Genomic DNA, 19,707 nt, shown 5'->3' with positions numbered 1-19,707 from the left:
TGACTCACATTATTCCCGCTGGCAGGTGTCATTTGCTTGTCAGTTCGGCAGCACCTTTTGCTTTTCTAACCCAATCAGAACTGTTTAATGTGCTTCATTTTGCTTCAGTCCTCTGAAGGTGCCGTCAGCTGTCAGCTCTGTTGCCTTTTCTGTTTTTGTAATATTGCGCTTTGATTAAAACTGCACACTTTCTCTCCCTCTCGCTCTCTCTCTCTCTCCTCTTTCATCAGATAGCAACGGCCTGAGCGAATGTTCATGTGACAGCGTTGCCTTGAGACAGAAGGTGGCTGCACTGTGAATGTGGAGAAAAGAGAAAAGAAAGAGATTGCTTCCAGATTGCCCAGGCACCAAAAAAGAGACACTTTTTTCATTTCCTACCTGGCCTACGAGAAAAAAAAAATGCAAGAAGGAGGTAACGAGTGCTGAAGAAAGGGGAAGGGGAAATTGCTGGGCACAGTGCAAAAGAAGTGAAATTGTTTAGCCGGGGGAACCTGCCTGAAGGGCTGGGCTGAAGCTTGAAAAGTTTCTCAAAGAAAAATCTCAACCAATATATTAAAAAAAAAAAAAAAAAAAAAAAAAAAAGAAGTAGAAAAAAACAAAAACTGACAAAAAAAAAGGTTGAATGCGCAGGTAGGTGATGAAGTTTATTTTGTAATTAGAAAAGAGGAGTCAAGTTTGAGATACACACAGAGATTGTCTTCCTCAGATATTAAGCTACAATTTCTTTTCACTCTTTTTTATGTTCTAGTGTTAAATTTTAGTTTTCTAGATATATTCGAAAAAAAAAGTGTTTGTTTGTTTGTTTTGTTTGGTTTTTTCTTTCTTGAATCTTCATGGCCTTAATTTGAAGGGCGCCAGAAACTTTTTACAGAGTTAAAGTCTGACGTCTGGTTAGGGGAAAAAAATAAGAAAACAAAATCAGCTTCTTGGACCACTCGGAGGGTACAAGACGCTGGAGGAGTTGTTCTAAAGAGGAAACAAAAGAATCTATCACATAAGCTGTACAGATTTAATAGAGAAGAGCTTTTTTTTTCGTTTCTTCATTAGAAGAAATCTTTGATAATTATTATGTCAGAGGTAACTAAGTGTCGGAAGAAAACAAAATGTCTGTCGGGGAAAAAGACTGGGGGAGGGTCGTGTGTGTGTGTGTATGGGGGGGGGGGCTTTGAAGAGATTTTTCACAATGAGGAAAAAAATGACAACATAAGAAAACATGCTGCATTGTGGATGCAGTCTGTTGCAAATGCTGAACTTGTTTTTTATTATCATAATTATTATTTTACATGGCGAAGTTGCTGTCAATGACATTAGTGCTTTTTATCTGCCACATTTTACCTTTTTTATGAGCTTTAAAGATGTTTTTAGCCCGCTTTGCTTGTCACACTGCGAAAAGGAAAAAAAAGGAAAAAAAAAAAAAAAGAAGAAGAAAAAAAAATATATAAAACGAACAAAAAATTTTTAAAAACTACGAAAAAATTCTGGCAGTGAAATAAAAATTAAGTAGATTCAGTAGGAGCTTACGGTTTAAACCAATCAGTGCAAAAGCAATAGAAGAAATTGTTGACAATTTCTGTAGTCTTTCCTAGTTGTGGATCAAATGCAGCCCATGGATGGCCATTTTTATACCAAAGATGAAGAGACACTCTGAACCAGAGTTTTTTTTTGTTTTGTTTTGTTTTGGTTTGATTTCCTTATCATTTTTCTGTTTGATTTTGTTGTTGTTGATGTTGTTGCTGTTGATGATGTTAATGTTGATATTGTTGTTGTTGTTGTTGCTGTTGTCGTTGTTTTTTATTTGACCTTGATGGCCGGACCAGTCCTTACTATCCTTCTTAACATCTTCTTTTCACCGGGTTTAAGCTAGTTTTCCACGGTTGTCCAAGCTGCTCCACATGCGCGTGCACACACACACACACACACACACACACACACACACACACTCATGTTTCGTTAAACAGACTTACATTTCCTGGTGGCCTAACCACCACCTGAACATAACAGGAAACATTAGTTGTCTGATTCTGAACCCTAACCTCAAACTCACCTTAAAGCAAGATATTTAATGATTTACATAGTGGGGATTTGTGTTTTGTCCCCATAAGAAAGACGAGTCCTCACAATGTGACTGTGTAAACAGATTTTTGTCCCCACAACTACAGGAATACGTGTCCACATACTCACACACACAGTTGCACATATCTGAACATGCACACACTGACTGTACAGACCCATACACACACATCAAACAGTATTTAAAGTGTGATGCAACCAGTGGCAGTCTTTTTCTTCTCTTCTTGTCTTTTCATTTCTTTATATGTCTCGTCACTTTTTTCGATGCTTTCACACACCGTGGGTGCATTCCATTTCTCTCTCTCTCTCTCTCTCTCTCTCTCTCTCTCTCTCTCTCAGATCCTGCAGGGAAAACTTAAGGAAACAGATTGGGGAATGTTGCTTGCTGCGCTCCATGGTCGTTGACACATTACTTCCAGCTTTGTCTTTGGTCTCTTTATCTCTTTAATTCAACCATAGCTAAGTCAAAACTTTCTCAGCAGTTTCAGTTGTTGGACTCCCCCTGCATCTCCCACTACATCAGCTAAGTTGCCAGTCACAAAAAAGAAACAAACTGTACAAATCTGACGGCAATGATTGCTTAAACTTTATGGCACGTCATGGTACTGACTTAATTAATCTGGCAGCCAAAGCATTTTGAAACAACTGAATAGACATGCTTGAAAGAATGGTTTGACATTTTTCAGAAACAGGATTATTATTGTTGTCATTGTTTATTTCACTGTCTTATCAGTGGAGTAGATGTGAAGCTACTGCCAGCAGCTGGTTAGCTCAGCTTAGCACAAAAGACTGTAAACAGGGAGAAGCAGCTAGCCTGGCTCTGTCTAAATGTAACAAAATCCACCCACCAGCACCTCTAAACCTGACTAACATGTTATATCTTGCTTGCTTAAAGACATGTAGGTGTACATGAAAAAGGGATGCATGCTTTACAGTTTACCCTCCACAGTTTCACAGGTGTTTGTGTAATTTACCGGAGTCTTGTTATCACCACGAGGTTGACAGTCAAGCAGCAGAGACTCCAGGAAGTTACTGCGAAGAAATGCCACACAGTTGCTCTAAAGCACTCAGGACAGCAGTCAGGACAGAAGTGAAACTGACTGTTGTGCTCACTGAGAGGACATCTGTAAACCGGGGCTCTTTGCATCGTTCCGTGACACTAACGAGGCATGGGAGAAGTGTGTTTAAAGGTTAGAAAAGGACAGTCAGTGTTGAGCATTCCCCTGATCATTTTCCCCAACACAAGCAAGGGAGGTCAGCACACCTGTGGGAGCTAACTAGGCTCCTCACCAGCCGTAACAAGATGTTGATGGCAGCTCCTTCCTTGACCGTACCACTGAGTGTCAGTTGTACCCCTGCTTGTCCCAATTTGTTGCACAAACAGCCCCGTCTCTTCTTATCTTCTCTTTCCATCCCAGAGCCGTGCGAGATTTTCAATGATTTCATCTCTGAGGATCGTCCCCCGAAGAAATTGCCTGTGGGACAGCGGGCCATTTCTGCCCCCATTACAGCAGCCTTTGTGTGTCAGGAGCGCTGTGTGTCTGCTCTGTTCACCCATGTCCGCCCGCACTGCCCCACTGTGGTGCTGCGGCACTAAAAAGACCCCGTTTTTTTCCCTGCTTCACTGGCACCATTAATGTGCCATGGCCAAGCCAGGCTCCTTTTGCTCTCATTTTCCCTCATTCTCTCATCTTCCCCCACTCTCTCTCTGAGGTTTCTTCTCTTTATTGGATGGTGCAGGAGCAGAACCACAAACCAATTTCAGTCACTCTCGCAATGAGGCTTGACGTGCCCAATTTGTCTCCCTCCGGGGCAATAGGATCCACTCCAGTGTCCCTCAAAAGACCCCTTTCTTCCAGACAGAGAAGGAGTTTTTTGTTTGGTGACAATTGGAGTTGAGCTCTTGCAGTTCATGTGACTCATTCAAAGTCCACTGCTGCATTTTGGGACATGATGGTATGTTGTGCACATTACAAGCAAGCTGTGTCATCATGCTTGGCGAACAATCAAGTTGTACATCGAGTGCCTTTAAATAAAGCCTCCAGATGATTCCAAATGATCTGTGTGATGGTTGAAAGCAAAGCACACGGACAAGCTTGTTTCATTCAGCTGTGCTAAAGAAATGCTACGCAGTGTAGAAGCCACTCTATGGTGCTAAAATGGAAGCAGTCCTTGGGCTTGTGCCTTCATTGTGTTCACTGATCTCTGTGACAAGCTGACCACTGTGGATCATTTGGCCGTGAACTCAATCTGAACAGGCCAGCTGTCCACTTGACGACACATAAAGGAAACGGGCACACAGGTTCCTGAAGTGAACCACACCGTCGAAGCCATACATACATTATCTCTTTCCTCAGTCACAATGTAAATACCTGCCGTAAGTTCTTTTCTTCCCTCCACCAGCGGAGGTCAAAAGCCAAATTTGTCATCCAGACTGCCTCTCGGTGACCGTTCAGCTGTTTATTGTCCAATCAAATCAGCACATGCCTTTTTCCTTTCATCTGATCTGACACCCAACATCTGCTTTCACTTGCCTCGAGGCTACGATTTGCTCTTATCTCCCAATGAACAAGTCTCTGCCACATAATGGTCTTTAACGGCTAACAACTGTCGAGTGTTGGTTTGTAGAGCTCCCTGAACTCGCCTACTTCGCTCATCTGTTCGTCATTGTGGCGTGAACTCATTGCATTCAATTCCTGAGTCATTTTAAGTGTCCTACTTAAGGAACAGAGCTGCTAAACAATAACTTTACCAGTTTTAAGCTAGTGTGTGTGTGCCTGTGTGCGTGCGAACAGCTGTCCTACTCAGCAGTTCAACTTTTAGCAAGGTTATGAATACAGCATAGCTATAACCAAGTTCTCTAAACTTTTACAGCTGCTGTTTTATGGAGTACAGAAGACATTTTTGAAGCTTAATAGGACTCATAATGCAGGAGTTGCACATCAGAGAACAGATCATCCAACAAATGGCCTGAGATTCAATAGTAATGGCATTATGGGAAATAGGATTACAAATAGCCAAGTGATTATGGGTGGAAAAAACTGCACAACAAAGAATATCAGCTCTGTTTTGCTAATGGAGATTCAAGAAAGAAAAAGATGTAAAGGCAGGTGTTTGCTTTTGGTGTACGCTACCAATATATCACAGATTTTTTTTTTTTTCTTAATAGCACAATGGCATAATGTACCTTTTCAGAATGCCAATATCTCTGTGGAAGTGTACAGAAGGCATGCTTGCAATTTCAAGGAGGCTGTAGCAGAAACGCTCTTCTCCCAGTCAGCTCATGTGTCAGCACAAACCAGGAGCCAGCTACACCAGGACAGAGAGTGTTTGTTTATGCGTGTGTGAGAGAGAACGAGAACAGGATTATTAGCTCCAGTTGCCGGGCAGAAGTGGTCGTAGCCTGGAGTTTCTCCGTCGTCGTGCAGCAGTGTGTCCTCTGTAGAGGACTCCAGGAGGTGACAGGCTTGACCCATCACTAATTAGTAAGAGCCTCAGACTTCTTCCACTCCTCAGTTCTGTATTCGACATACTTTACCACCGCTTGCCGTCCATCCATTTGCGTCAGTTCCATTTTCTTCCTTCCCCTTCTTCAAGACTTCATTCTGCCGCTTTCTCTTCATCTTCAATCGCAGAGATCCAGACCGAACATGATTCTGTCACCAGTTTCCAAATCTTTTCTGAAACGGGCTCACGGATTATACGAAACGTTGCCACAATCGCACTGATTATTTTCTATTAGCAGGGACAGCAGGTTGGTGGTGTCACATTCTTACTTGGCATGGCATTCATACTGCTGAGTAAAGTCCAGGTTCATATTGTTTGCTGCCACGGTGCCAGAAAGTTTATGCAATCATGTATTAGATATTTATAAAGTCAGTTTTTCTGAAATTACCCACTTATCAGTGACAGTTTATAAATCAACACGATGCAGTGAATCTCAGCCAGCTGGTGTCCAACAGAAGTCTAATCAGATGCTTCGAATCGTTTTAAAAACTACTCTTTGATGCAGAAAGGAGTTAGAATATTGAGGGGAAATGCGACACTTCATTCCCGGTTTTGGATAGCACACACACATGCTCTCTGCAAAGTAAACCTGATCTTCTGTGAGCTTACCTTCTCTGAGATACCTGATAAATACAGATCTTGAGACTTTATCTACTGTGTCGGTTTTTCAAGGCAAGGTGCTTACTTCACTGCCTTTGTTTAACAAAAAAACAAAAAAAGAAAGTCCTCACAGTCCGTCCCCATCTCACTGTTACTCACAGTCATTGCCGCCATCCCTAAATGTGGCATGTTCCAGAAAGTCATTTATGCAGTGTGGCTTCCCCTCAGTGTCGCAGGAGTAAACTCATTAGATGTATTACATGTCATACTCAGTTGTCGCGAGGCTCTTGCGGATTCATCCTTGCGAACGGAGTTGTAGCCATTCAACATTGATTCCTGTGTGTTAGGAAGACGGGAGTTCAGAGTTACTCTCGCAGCCTGTCTCCCACAGAGTGTGAAAGAGAACCGTGGCTCAATAACTCATCACAGACCAGCACATGCACACACTCACACACACACACACTCCACACACACATAATGCAGTGGGAAAATTGCTCAAACTACCCCCCACAAGAGCAAGGCCCTGTGCTGTTTAATTGATGCTTCGGTCCACCTTTGATGAGAGCTATCGATTGGCCACACAACCCCAGGAGCACAGCCAGTCAGCCAGCCAGCAACCCCCTCGTGGAGTTCAAACGGCTCCCTGAGAAATACAAAATCCAACAATCACTAGGAAATGGCCAACCAAATTGCTTAGATAGCCAGCACGGAAAGTGCGTTAGCCATGGGATTCATTTACCAGATAAAAAGAGGAACTATTTATTAGGACAGCAGAGCGGTTTTTAATTTTTTTTTTTTTTGTTAGTTTTCTCTTTTTGTTAGTTTTCACTTTCCTTTGTTTCAGCGCCGAGGAGGACATGGTCACGCCTCGCACACGCTGCTCAGTGTGTGTGATCTTTGAGAAACTATCTGTACATCTGTGGATGTTAGGATTTGACTTGGGTTTTATGAGTTGTTTTTTTTCTCTCTCTCTCTCTGATGAAGCTTTCAATAAAAAAATGTGGAAAAAAGCACCAAGCGCGCTGTTTTCTTTTAATCTGCATCTCAAATAGTTGTCTTTCATCACATGCTAGCTGTTTTCCTGTCCTCAAGCCATTATTATGGAAACATTTATTATGCACAGAGCATCCTCCGAGGAACACACACACACACACGTCTTCCCCATAGCCTATTATCCATATGACTAAATTGTAGTGGGAAGCAAGAGGAAGCCCTATTATTATCATCCGGCCTGATGGCACCTGCTGCGCATTGACCTTGGTCCCTCACATCCTCTCATAATTACAGCCTTCGCAAATGGAGCTAATACCTCTCAATGGGATTTCCCCCATCACGGCTCACACACACTTGATTGGGCGTAAAGTGGTCATAATCAAAGATGGAGGAGCCTGCTGGAGGAAGAAGTGGATCGATGGCAATCAATCTTCCTCTTCACTCTCATTTAGGCCCAATCAATTGCTGTCCTTGTCACCTCCTAGGGACGCCTGTTCTGTCAATACCACAGCTGCACAGTAGCCAAGTTTCCACTGCCTGAGACGTTTCTGCAAGATCAAGGCAACAAGGCCGGCACTCCAAGACAAAGGACATCTTAATAGAGAACAATTGACTGCTTGGATTGGACTCAGCGTGTGTGCATGCGCGCTCAAGTGTGCGTGATTGGTCCGTCAGGAGTCACAGCTCACTTTCTTTTTTTTCGCGTCTGAGAATACACAGAAATACTTCAGTGCTTGACAGAGATAACTGCCGGTTTGGTACATTTACTGCAATTTAAAACATTTTACTGCTCTGAGAGACTCCTCCGTGGTGCTATGCTTTTCTCCACTACAAACACCATGGCTGGTAAATCTGGGAAAATGCAGTGAAATCCTTTATCGAGTGAAATGCCACAGATTCAATCTCACTCCCTTAGAGCCAGGCTGCCTCCTTATCTGGACTTATAGAGACGTAGCAGCTGAGCGCCACAAGGGTGCAGCATACCAACACAGATGTTATCTGGTGTGTTTATTTCACAGAGGAGAGAGAACTCATCCATACACACACACACACACCACTGGATAGAGATCAAGGACATCTCCACTGGGTGAAACACGACAGCACAACCAGCCTTCCCATCAAGTGTTTGCCATCTGCTGAGTACATACGAAGATTAGGAAGGAAAAGCCTGGACGAGCGTTAAAATATATCTGTCCTACTTGCAGTACAAATTGTCTGATTGATGTGCATTTATATATGATAAAGTTGCTCTTTGAGGGATCCCTGGTGTTGATAAGGGAGCCGATGGCAAATCCTGGCAGGAGCCTCACTTTGACTGCTGTGATTTATATGGAAACAGATCAATCCCATGTGCATTTAAAGGTGCAGACCTAAAAGAGAGAGTAAATTTGGAGTTTATTCAAATCAATTTTTCTTTTACCCAAATGTTAAAATGACGAAGTGAAAGAAATTGCTTGGATGTCATGGCTTTGTGTTGTAGGGGCACAGCCAGAGGAAAATTATGAAAAAACATTTTGGTTAATAAGCTTTTTTTTTTTTTCTTCTTTCCATTTATCTTCATCAGGGTGTCATAGCTGCAACCCCAGCACTGTCTGAATTGTCCTGATGTAATAAACATAACCCATGTGGTACAAAACAAGCACCAGGATATCTGTTTACCTCCAACAAATGATCCGTACAGACCTCTGGGGTGACAGGATTCCAGGTTCCAGCTAGCAGAACACAACTGATTGTGATTCCAGACCAATCTGCACACAGGATTCAGTGAAATCGAGTTGATTGAGCCTGGGACCTTCACGACCCTGAGCATCCAGGTGCAGTCCGAGCAGTTCTGCATCCAATCAAAAATCTGTGATCGTCAGCAACCACAGATGCACCTGGTGCTCTCTTATTACCTTACACTCCACTAAGAGAGGCGTAATTAACCAAAGGGGGATCTGCACTGCTGAGCTAAAATCTAAATAATGCCCATGGGGGGAGGGGGGGTTGGTTGAGGGGGGGATTGATTATCAGCTTAATCTAGGAATACGTGAACGCCACATTAGGCCTCTAAACCTTATTATAAGAGGCTAAATGTGGATATCTAATTAGTGGGAGGAAATGCTTGGTTTATACACCATCTAAGTCTATTAGATTAAGGAACAAATATTGCATAAGTAACATGTCTACAATCTTGGCACAAATCTGAAGTATGATCCCAGTTAATTACAACTGGGATCCTATTTTGGTCATTTCGGCCATTGTTCCTATCAGTAATAATAAGATTGTATTCTCCCATTTAATTGCTGAGATGTGGGTTTGTAGGAACATAAAGTCAAATGGATAAAGAAAAGCATGCGCAGTCAGATGATCATTAGGATTTAAACAAACCTCCAGTCTAGCCTGGTGTAGACCATCTTCCAGTTTCAACTGTGACCTAACGTTCTCGCCAAAGCTGTGAGCAACTGCATTGAGGGATGACTGCAGATTTTTCAGGCCTTCAGACTTCAAACTTTTTGACTGTTGTTACATCCTGTCTGATGCTGGATGTCTACAACAGCAATACTTTGTGAACATGTCGTCCATATCAAATTCACATGGCAGTTGTGTTTGTGGTTTTTAGCTAATTGTGGAAGTTACACCCTCAAGTGGCCAAATAAACTGATCAGTGTAGCTTTAAATCTGACTGCTTGTTGTTCCGCTTGTATAGAGAGCTTGATCAAAGTTCGCCCCTTTAGTACGTATTAATAAACAAAGAGTGAACATCTCCACCAGATGTGCTCCTCAAGCCGACAGGAGAACAAATGAAAAACACGGATGTCTTGCCCTGCATCTACAATCGCATCCCTGTGGCAACACACTCCATCAGACAGCAGCTCCATTTCAATATTCCCATGATGAATTACTATCATTGTGTTGCAGGAATTGGGAGCCCAGCCAAAGCCTATTGAAGTTTACAATGACATTAGTGGAACAATTGTATCCCAGGAGATCCTTGGGGCTGCACAGAAGGCATTGTTCCCCAGGTGGCACAGCAGTGCCAAGGGCCCCACTCTGCTCTCAATATGCTCATGACAATATGTGTTAATTGAGGATGTGAAGAAAGCCAATACCTCACGGCTGTTACATTAATGCACCGCATCCTGTCATTAACCCTCATGTAACCAATCAATCCGACTCAAAACAGGTTGTTTTTAATTTGTGCAGCCAATGTCTTGCATGGAGAGTAAGATGGATCCACTCATCTGTCCTCGTGTTTATTTTTATGGTTAAAAATGGCATGTTTACAACCTGTCTGATCATCTCAATGATTGTGTGTTTTACAGGTACTTTGGTGAGTACAATAGCTAACTGAAATTATGATCCAAAAAAGTAAACCAGGTAATGTCAAACTAGAATTATTCTTTAAAGTAAGTCATAGTCAGAGTTTACACAGCAAAGATGCAGAGGAGGAAAAAGGTTTAAACTCTCCTGACTGATGTTCAGGTTAAAAGTTTGGTTATTTATTTATATTTTTTCATCCACTTATGTTACAGCCCTATGTGTTCTCTGTATTGTTTGTCCTTTGTCCTCCCCTGTCCTCTCTAGCTCTGTACAGATGTTCTACATCCTGATTGCTTAATGAGGTGCACCTGGGAGGGAAGTTCTTTAAGCCCCTGAACCAGAAGGAGAGACCTCTGGAGGTGAGGTTGCTGTTGTTCATGCCTGTTAGCCTGGGATTTGTTACTGTTCCTGTGTTTTTAACTTACTGTCTTTTGGTTGTGTTTGTGTTTTTGTCTTTTTGGGGTTGATTTGGGTCAGTGGTGGAGTTTTGTTCACCTCAGAGGGCCACCTAAAGGTGGGGCAAAACAGCTACTACTTTTGTAGTGTGAAGTATGGCTCAAGTCATTCCCCAAAACTACAATCAACAACAGTCGCACTTATTAGAGCTCTAAAGTTTGAAGACTTGTGTCTACTAACTGAGCATGCTTAGCTGTTCAAAAGCTATGAGCTGTTCTGCTGCTCCCATTTGTACGATTTGGATCTGGTTTTGGCCAGCAAGAAGGGTTACTCCAGTATCATCTGGCAGTGAGACCATAATCTGACTGGTGGAGCTCAGAGCAGAATACTCAGCCAACAGATAGGCACAAGAGGGGCAGCACTTAGTAGAACAAAGACAACATGTCTGGAATGCAAACCTAATTCTAATTATGGGAATAATAAGAGTTTGAACAGGCTTGCATGTGTACGAGTATGAATATGTTTGGACAGGAGCTTCCCAACAGGCTGTACACAAGAGCTGACCTTTACTCTCTTTCCCAATGAAGCTGATTTGGTAACGGGAAACAATAACAATAGTTTTAACTTTGTGTTTGTGTCTCTTTGTGCGTGGAGGAGATTTCTGGGGAAGGTGGGTTACTGGGAAGTCAACAATACTTGGATGATTGTTGATAATCTGAAACTATTTATGCATGTTTTACATAAATATTTTTCTGACTTTTTTCAGTTTTTCAGCCTGACAGTCATGATGCTGCAGGTTTCTAACAGTAAACACTTGTGTGTATATACAGCAGTATGTATAGCAGCTTCCTCGTCAGATGCTGAATGAAATAAAGCAAATGGGCATTTTTCAGTCATGAAATTAATGTTATGAGAATTACTAACCAGAATGACTGAAGTCTTGAGTGTTTTGAGTGTGGTTGGGTGAATTGTTGTGCATGTCAGTGAAGAGGAAAAGGAGGTACGAAATGGTCAGGGCTGAAAACTGGAGACGGCAGAATTGACAGACATATACAAAGAGCAGAGACAGGTTTGTGTAAAGGAAAAATAACAGAAAGGTGAAAAGAAGGCCTGCAGAATGAAAACCAGGAGAGAAGGAGGAGGAGAGAAAGTTTAAAGAAGCAGGAAAAAGGCCCATGAAAAAATGGAAAGAGTGGCAGTGCAGCAGAGAAAGAGACAAACTGAGATGGAACAACAGAGGCAAGATATAAGAAAGAAAATTTTAAAAAAGAGGAAGATTTATTGTTCATCTTCACTTTTCCTTCAGCAGCCAAATAGACCTTGAGGGCTGTAGGATGAGGTCCTAATGGCTTACTATCACCTCCAGGCCAAGTGATATGATCTACAGCCACAGTGTGCAGGTGGATAAACAGTCCCCCTGGCAACGAGGGAAAGACCACACATGCACCAGAGGCCAACCTGGGGCTCGGGGGCAGCAGATTTGTGGGAATGTGATGGGAACATGTGTAAGCTACTGACATCCCATAAAAAACACAACTCCAGCTCCAAAGGCTCCCAGAATCAGAAATGATTGGAAGAAACATGAGGTCTTTTTTAAATATCCCCTTCAACCAAAAACCTACATATTGATAAAGTTCATCCTCGATCTAAGCTATTGTCGTTTGACCAAAATAATAACAAAAGTATTACTTATTTAAAAATATACTTTAAATCCCACATCTCATGACCTTCTCCACATCTCACGCACAAGCTCGAAAGAACATACAAGCTCTGCTAGAGAGATACTGGGTGAACTGTTCCCTTAATGTTCCCTGTTTCCTTAATGCGGCACGGTGGTGCAGTGGTTAGCACTGTTGCCTCATAGCAAGAGGGTTCCAGCTTCGAATCCCGGTCTGGGCCCTTCTATGTGGAGTTTGCATGTTCTCCCTGTGCCTGCGTGGGTTTTCTCCGAGTACTCCGGCTTCCTCCGACAATACCAGGTTAATTGGCTACTCTACATTGCCCCTAGGTGTGAGTGTGAGAGTGTGTGGTTGTTTGTCTTTGTGTGTTGGCCCTGCAATTGACTGGCGACCAGTCCAGGGTGAACCCCGCCTCTCACCCGTAGTCAGCTGGGATAGGCTCCAGCTCCCCCGCGACCCTGATGGATAAGCGGTATAGAAAATGGAGTGATGGATGTTCCCTTAATGGTCAGCCATTTTGGGGAGTCTGCTTTGCTTTCTTGCTGAGAGTTAAATGATAGGATCAGTGTGTCATATGAAGCTGAATCCATGAGGTGATTAGCTTAGCTTAGCATTAAGATTGGAAACAGTGAGAAAAGGCTCACCATGACAAAGAAAGGGAATAAGCAAACTGCTCCTTTGAAACTAGTAAAACACACTTGAAACAGAAGTTTGAGGTTAAGTTGTTTAAAACTAAATGAATCCAAATTTATGAAAGTACAAGAAACTAATAAAATGCTTTTTGTTCACCCTAAACCAACATGTAAACTGCCCCTACTTTGCAAACTGAATTGACAGGGCAATATTTTGAACATCTCATCCTATACTTTATGTTTCCTAATATACTTTAATTCTGTCATTGTTTGACCTTCTGTTTTTCATATCGCTTTGGTTCGTCTGTCAACTGGATAACCCTTTGCCCTTGTCAGGCTGCGTGTTATGACAGCGTAGTGAAAGAAGGGTGCATATACCACAAATGTCATGCCCTCTCCGAAGGGACTAACAATGGTAGGTGGGCTTGGGTAAGTGCAACAAGCGGGGGAAATACCACGCTATAAATACGGTAGGAGTGCTGTGTCTGAGTCTGTGAAAGGTCGGTGTTGACTGACTGCGGAGGTTCTGGATTCAAGATGCTGCAGAGAGGGTGTAGACTGTAAGCAGAAGAAAGAAACGAGTGGCCCTTATTCTGGGTCAGTGGCACCATACACCCATACACTTCTCCCAGATTACTTGTGTTTTCCCCCTCTCGCACACATACTCATACACACTCATTCACCAAGCTCAAAACTGTGTTTCCTAAGTCCAGCAGAATGTTTCCTGATCTCTCCAGAATTACGGTACATTGCACACGTTATGGCTGCAGCAAACTAACCCTGTGCTGAACTACAAAGAAACTCAACATAGGTGAGACTGAAGTCAGAAGGGGGCCCCGAACTCTCTTAAGTATTCCCACATGTGGTGTATCTTACTCTGTAGCCGTCTGTGTACACGTGCCAACTATTGTTCACGAATGTCTGAGTGTCTGCATTTTACAGTGCGATTAGTTTTTAACTCTTTAGGAATTTAGTCAACCCACGTCGATGCCTGCATGACATCAGCCTTACAGTGTGTGTCTGTCTGTCTGAGTCCATGCGTCAGGCCACCATCAAAGGTATTCGTGGCCTCTAAACTGTCTGCTGTGTTTTTTTCCTCTGAAAAATCAAATGTGTGAATCATAGCCCTCAATGTGAGACGTTTGGTGGACTAGACTGGCACAGTGTCACTGCATGATTCCTCCACGCATTATTCAAAGCAGCTGCAGTCTGCGCTTTTATGTTGACAATAATCACCTTGCAGCAAAGGACTTGGATCAATTCAATTAATCCAGGAAAGCTCAGGACCTGAACATTTTTGAGATCCTGACATGCAGAGCGCAGGTCAATAACTAATGAGCTACATGGTTATCTGTTGCTGCCACAACACCATCACAGGAGCTTGAAACATCTGTTGATCAAAACTTATTAAAAATCATCTCTAATAGGTGGTTTCTATTAGGAAAAAATGTGGTATGTAGCTGTTTTATTCCAGGTCTGGACGCCTGCCTGTCCAGGTTTAGGCCAACATTCTTACATGCAGTACCTTCCCTTGTTAAGCTCGTAAACATCTAATAATGAGAGCTGAAGGTTGGCCATCACAGCAAGTTTAACACTCGCCAATTTCAAGAGAGGTACGCAGGAGTGCATCACCTTCCCTCCTTCATTATTTCCCTGCTCTCCTTTAGGAGCTGGGCTGGCATTTTAATGCTCACTCTATATAGCTTTTTCCCCTGCTAGTCTGTCATTCTGCCCAACCGTGTGTGTGTGTGTGTGTGTGTGTGTGTGTGTGTGTGTGTGTGTTTCTCTCCCTCTTTCTTTAACTCCACCAGATATCATAGCAAAGGTCTAACAGAACGCAGTCTGGTTGCCATAGCTCCAGCTGGACAACAAGTGTATACAGTGGTGAAGATTAAGACGTGCAGGCTGGAGCTGGCAGCGAGCAGGCCAAGGGCTCTGCTGTGGCTAATGATGCTGTATAGAGAGTGCCAGGGCATTCCTTACTGCTTTTCCATCAAAGTACAGACGGATTTCAAGAGAAACTGAAAGCAGCAGATAGAAAAAAAGAAAAGAATTAGCCATGGGAACGGCATGGAAAGAGTGGTGGTTATATACCGTGTGCCTGATAAATGGAGATGGCAGCTACTTTAGTCCAAACATCTGGAGTTAAGGGCTTCATCAGATGAAAGATGAGCGCTGGATGAGTTTCAGTCTTTCTATAAAAGTTAAAATAAATAGTTTCTCTGGAGGTTTCATGTGTCACTGCTAGTGGGAAGACAGCGAAATGACAAGGAGAGCCTGGGACAAGCAGGTTACTGTAGCATACTGCCGAAATCCGTAACATAATCTAAACGCTGTCAGTGCTGAGGAAAGGCTGAGGAATGTTTGAAAGTAAATTTGTTCTTACGAAGTGTCGTCTTAAAGGAATAGCTTCACAAGATGGATACCACTCTTATAGCTAAACATGAGGCTGCAGCCAACAGCCAATAGCTTAGTTTAGCTTAGCTTAGCTTAATATAACTTAGAGTAAAGACTGGAAACAGTCAAATCATCAGTTTCCTAAAGTCAGGAAAATTGTTAGATTCTGTTAGGTTGGAACACGGACTCAAATTATTAGACCCACATGATCAATTTCCTTTTTTCTGTTACGTGATCTACCTCCAAATTTGTTTTGTTTTCAAACAGTCTGAGCAAGAACATTTTCGACCAGCATCATTTGGGCCGACTGCTTGTGACGCTTTTTTTCTTTTTTCTTTTCTTTTTTTTAAATTTATCAGGGACAATGCAGTGAACATGGAGGACATATAGTACAGCTAATGTTTTGCACATAGAGTATATAGCATTTAGCTAATTCACAACTCCAGTCCCTGGTTTGACTGGGACTGGAGTTAAATATATATATATACATATATACATCATCTAATTATCATATACCTAAAACGATGACCACGCATTCATATCAGAAGTGGGTACAATCTTGCTTTGTCTTCAGGCAGTTCTTAGCCTTTACTGTAAAAGTTTTGAAGTCTGTTATTAGTTTTAGCTCATTAGGTAGATTATTCCACATGTGGCTACCCTTTAAAGAGAAAGCTGATTGTCCGAATGTGGTTTTGCGGTAGGGTATTTTACAGTTTGTATTGACAGAGCTTCTGGTGATTCTGATGCTGTCCTGTCTTTGGATGAATGTGCTCAGTGGCTCTGGTGCTATTAATTATTATCAATTATTTATTAATTTTAGAAAGCAAAGGTCAATGAAGCTTTCAAAACTCAGGAGATTATATTTTTTCAAAATGTGAAAGTGATGCCAGCAAATCGGCTTTTTATCCATACAACTCAGTCAGTCAGCCTTTACACGCTATCCTTTGGTCCTTATTATTATTATCATTATTATTATCATTATTATCATTAGTAGTAGTAGTAGTAGCATTATATATAAACATACACACAATCGTACTTTATCTTAGAGAGTATTCTGGAGACAATGAGCTGATTCCCAGTAGCACTTCCCCTAACATTTCCCCTGTGAAGAGGGTTTCAGACAGTCTCAGTCTGACAAAATGTATAGGCCTAGCAGTATTTTCTCTGTATCTAACACTATTAAATGTCATCTGAAAGAACATTCACAGTTTGAACATAGAAAGTGGCTTAAAAGGTGAGGCCGTGTCATTGTTGAAGTGAGTTTCTCACTTCTTGATATAGACATCTTATGTGGAAGCAATGATCTTTTTGACCTGTAAACACAACGACACAATAAACAACAGTCTTCAGTTTGTAGGACCGCCTGTTGGCAGTCAGGAGCGTCTGTTTCTATGCAACCGTCTGGCTCCAAATCAGGAGATTCTGATTTATAGTCATGCAAGCTATTCTTTAAAAATATTTTGCATACTTTGTCGCTAAGCTTTCCTTTTTCAGCACACCACAAATTGTCTCAGACACAAAAGACACAACTGAAAAAATCCGGACATTGAAAGCGAGCTGTAATTTTGTGGCTGATTTCAGGTGACCACACTCTTTCTTTTGGACAGCAACGGCCAGCAGTAGCAGCAACGGTTTTCCTGTCATTACAATGCATGCGACAATCCTGCAACACACAGCCACTGTTATCATTGTTCTTGCAGTCTCGCCCCAGGTCAGATAATGCATACGGAGTCTGGTCAATCAGAAAATCTCCACATGATAAAAACAGATTTACCAGCACACATACGCACGCTGCCTTTTTCTGCCGCTCTTATCACATCTGAAATATTCAACCTTTTCACCTCCTGTGCTGAGGTTACGGTCAACCCGCAGCGGAGGAAAAATTCGCCTCACCTAGCAGCTGCACTTGAAACAAAGAGCTTAGGCAGCAACTTGAGGTGTAAGTTGAGCCATAACGGCAATGCATTTTAATGAGGCTGGGCCACGGAGGCTGTCCTGGAAATAGACGCAGCGTGGTCAATTTCCTCTGCAGATTTTAGGACAGGGCCGGCGTGCATGAAAATGGGCTGCTGTGGAGAAGTGCACTTTTATGTAGAAAGCATTATGCCAGAATATATCATCCTGAATGGATTGCTGTGGACTGCTCGGTCTACTCCTACTCAGAATTTAATCTTAGCACACTGAAAGAATATTTAAGGAAACCCTCCTTGGCTAATCTGTTATGGCTGAGAGCTGGTCTGCTCTGCTGACTGAAAGAGAAATATAAATGTTGCAAATGCAGTGTAAGATACTGGTAGCCGTGAGTTTCTCGTTTTCCAGCCATGGATTCCTTAATGTTGCGTTTAAAAGGAATGTCATGAGTACTCTTTCTTGTTCAACAAGCAAAATTACAACATCCATTTGAAACATCCAAAGATTCTAATATTTAAAAGCGAGTGACAAAAAAAGGAGATTAAAAAACACACAGGGAGCTTGAGAGAGCAGCTTTTACCAAGAAAAGACCAGCTCTGTTATCTGCGTCAACAAAGGCCAACACATCACAGACAGAGTTGGCACTGTGTGAGCAGCAGCTGATTATGCTGTAAGACCCTTTTTTATACAATGTGGTAAACATTGTCTTTCTCTCCACTGTGCTCCTCATTCACAGATGTGACCAGATGCAAAACGCAACAGAAAAAATGGGATTTTAAAGCCAGTCCAAGTACCAGGTAAGTTTGGTTTATTTCTAGATATATTCTATGAAACGCTGCTCCTCTGCTTTGGTTTTGAGCTGTCTCTGGCCCTTTTTAAATCACTGCAGTGGTATAAACATTTGATACCAAGAAACTATTACTAAATGTTATTTTAGGCAGATAATTTGATTGGAACAACTTGGAGCAACAACTAATCATTTGGACATATTTTCTGGGTGAAAAACATCATATTTCAAATTGGACTTCATGATGAAATTCCAGCTAAATAAGTAAATAAATAAAAGCCTCAGTGGATCCGAGCACTAAAGTCTGATTTCCTGAAACGTCTAAATCATCGAAGTGGGAGCGCTCTGTAAGGATATTCCTCACGGTGAGAAAGCTGGCAGGCACTCTGTTTGGATAAGCACACAGGGAACAGGCAGAGAGAGAGAGAAAAAAAAGGAGGTGGTTGGCTTCAAACAGCCAGAATGAACTTCATTAGATCTGATGAGTAAATGTAAAATTGATGCCTTTGTGCAAATATCACTTCATCTAGAAGCGGTATATTCAGCAGACGCAGACATCAAGTATTCGGGCTTTACCTCTGTAAGTCTGTGCAGCCTGTATTCACTGGAGAATATTTTATGATATTCAATCAGCAGCCTGCTCTGAGCCTCATTAGCTACACTATATGCAACAGCAACGCAGTGGGTGTACTGAGTAAAGCCCACAGTGGCTCTAATAGAGGAGGGTTGTAATTTTCTCGTCATTTGAACGTTGTGTCGATGAAGACGCTATGAGGGAACATGCAGAGATTCAATCTCACTCCATGTCATGCACAGTTTGTTTAAAAGGAAGATATTGCGAGCAGGTTTTCCATGATCAAAGTCATCCACGAGAGCTGAGCGTTCGCCTCAGTTTCCATGGAGTGGCTGAAAATAAATGCATGTTCACAGTCACGGTAAATTTACAAACCAGCAAGGCAAAATGACTGCTTTGGACCGGGAAAAGCTTATGGAATGAGGCGTTAAATTAAATCCATTTGGACTCTGCTGGACTGACGTCACAGCAATGCATTTCGACTGCATATTAAAATGTTTGACATATTTCTCGATGGGCCGTGAGAATGAACACGTCGGCTCGCTGCTTAGTTGATGTTCACGATATTATACGCATTTGGACAAGTGTCTAAATATATCGTGTGTTAAGTCCGGGATTTAAAGAACTTCAGTGACACTTGGATTCAACTCCCCACCAAATACAAACAACTAATAAACATGTTATAATGTTGTTTCCAGTGCATATACAGACATGTCTAAGTGTATATTAATGTATTTGTCAGGATCTACAATATAATAATTATAGGTAATGATTTACTACATTAATTATATATCACTTAGGTGCTTATCATAACTGTATTTATTACTGAAGTATTTATTTATTTGTAAATATTTCTTC

General features: G+C 42.0%; 1 protein-coding gene across 9 annotated transcripts in view; it reads left to right on the top strand.

The window, feature by feature from the left end:
• Positions 1-582, top strand: part of rbms3 (RNA binding motif, single stranded interacting protein) — a 249,107-nt gene extending 248,525 nt beyond the window's left edge. For all 9 annotated transcript variants that reach the window (XM_046417466.1, XM_046417470.1, XM_046417469.1 and 6 more), the window contains one exon: positions 231-582. In XM_046417466.1, coding sequence (XP_046273422.1) covers positions 231-234 — 4 coding nt within the window. In that variant the 3' untranslated portion in view covers positions 235-582. The remainder of the gene's footprint in view (positions 1-230) is intronic.
• Positions 583-19,707: the final 19,125 nt, after the last annotated feature.

Source organism: Scatophagus argus, chromosome 17, assembly GCF_020382885.2.
Source record: "Scatophagus argus isolate fScaArg1 chromosome 17, fScaArg1.pri, whole genome shotgun sequence".
Lineage (NCBI taxonomy): Eukaryota > Metazoa > Chordata > Actinopteri > Scatophagidae > Scatophagus > Scatophagus argus.
The sequence above is the reverse complement of the archived record's forward strand: the minus strand, read 5'-3'. Positions and strand labels throughout refer to the sequence as shown.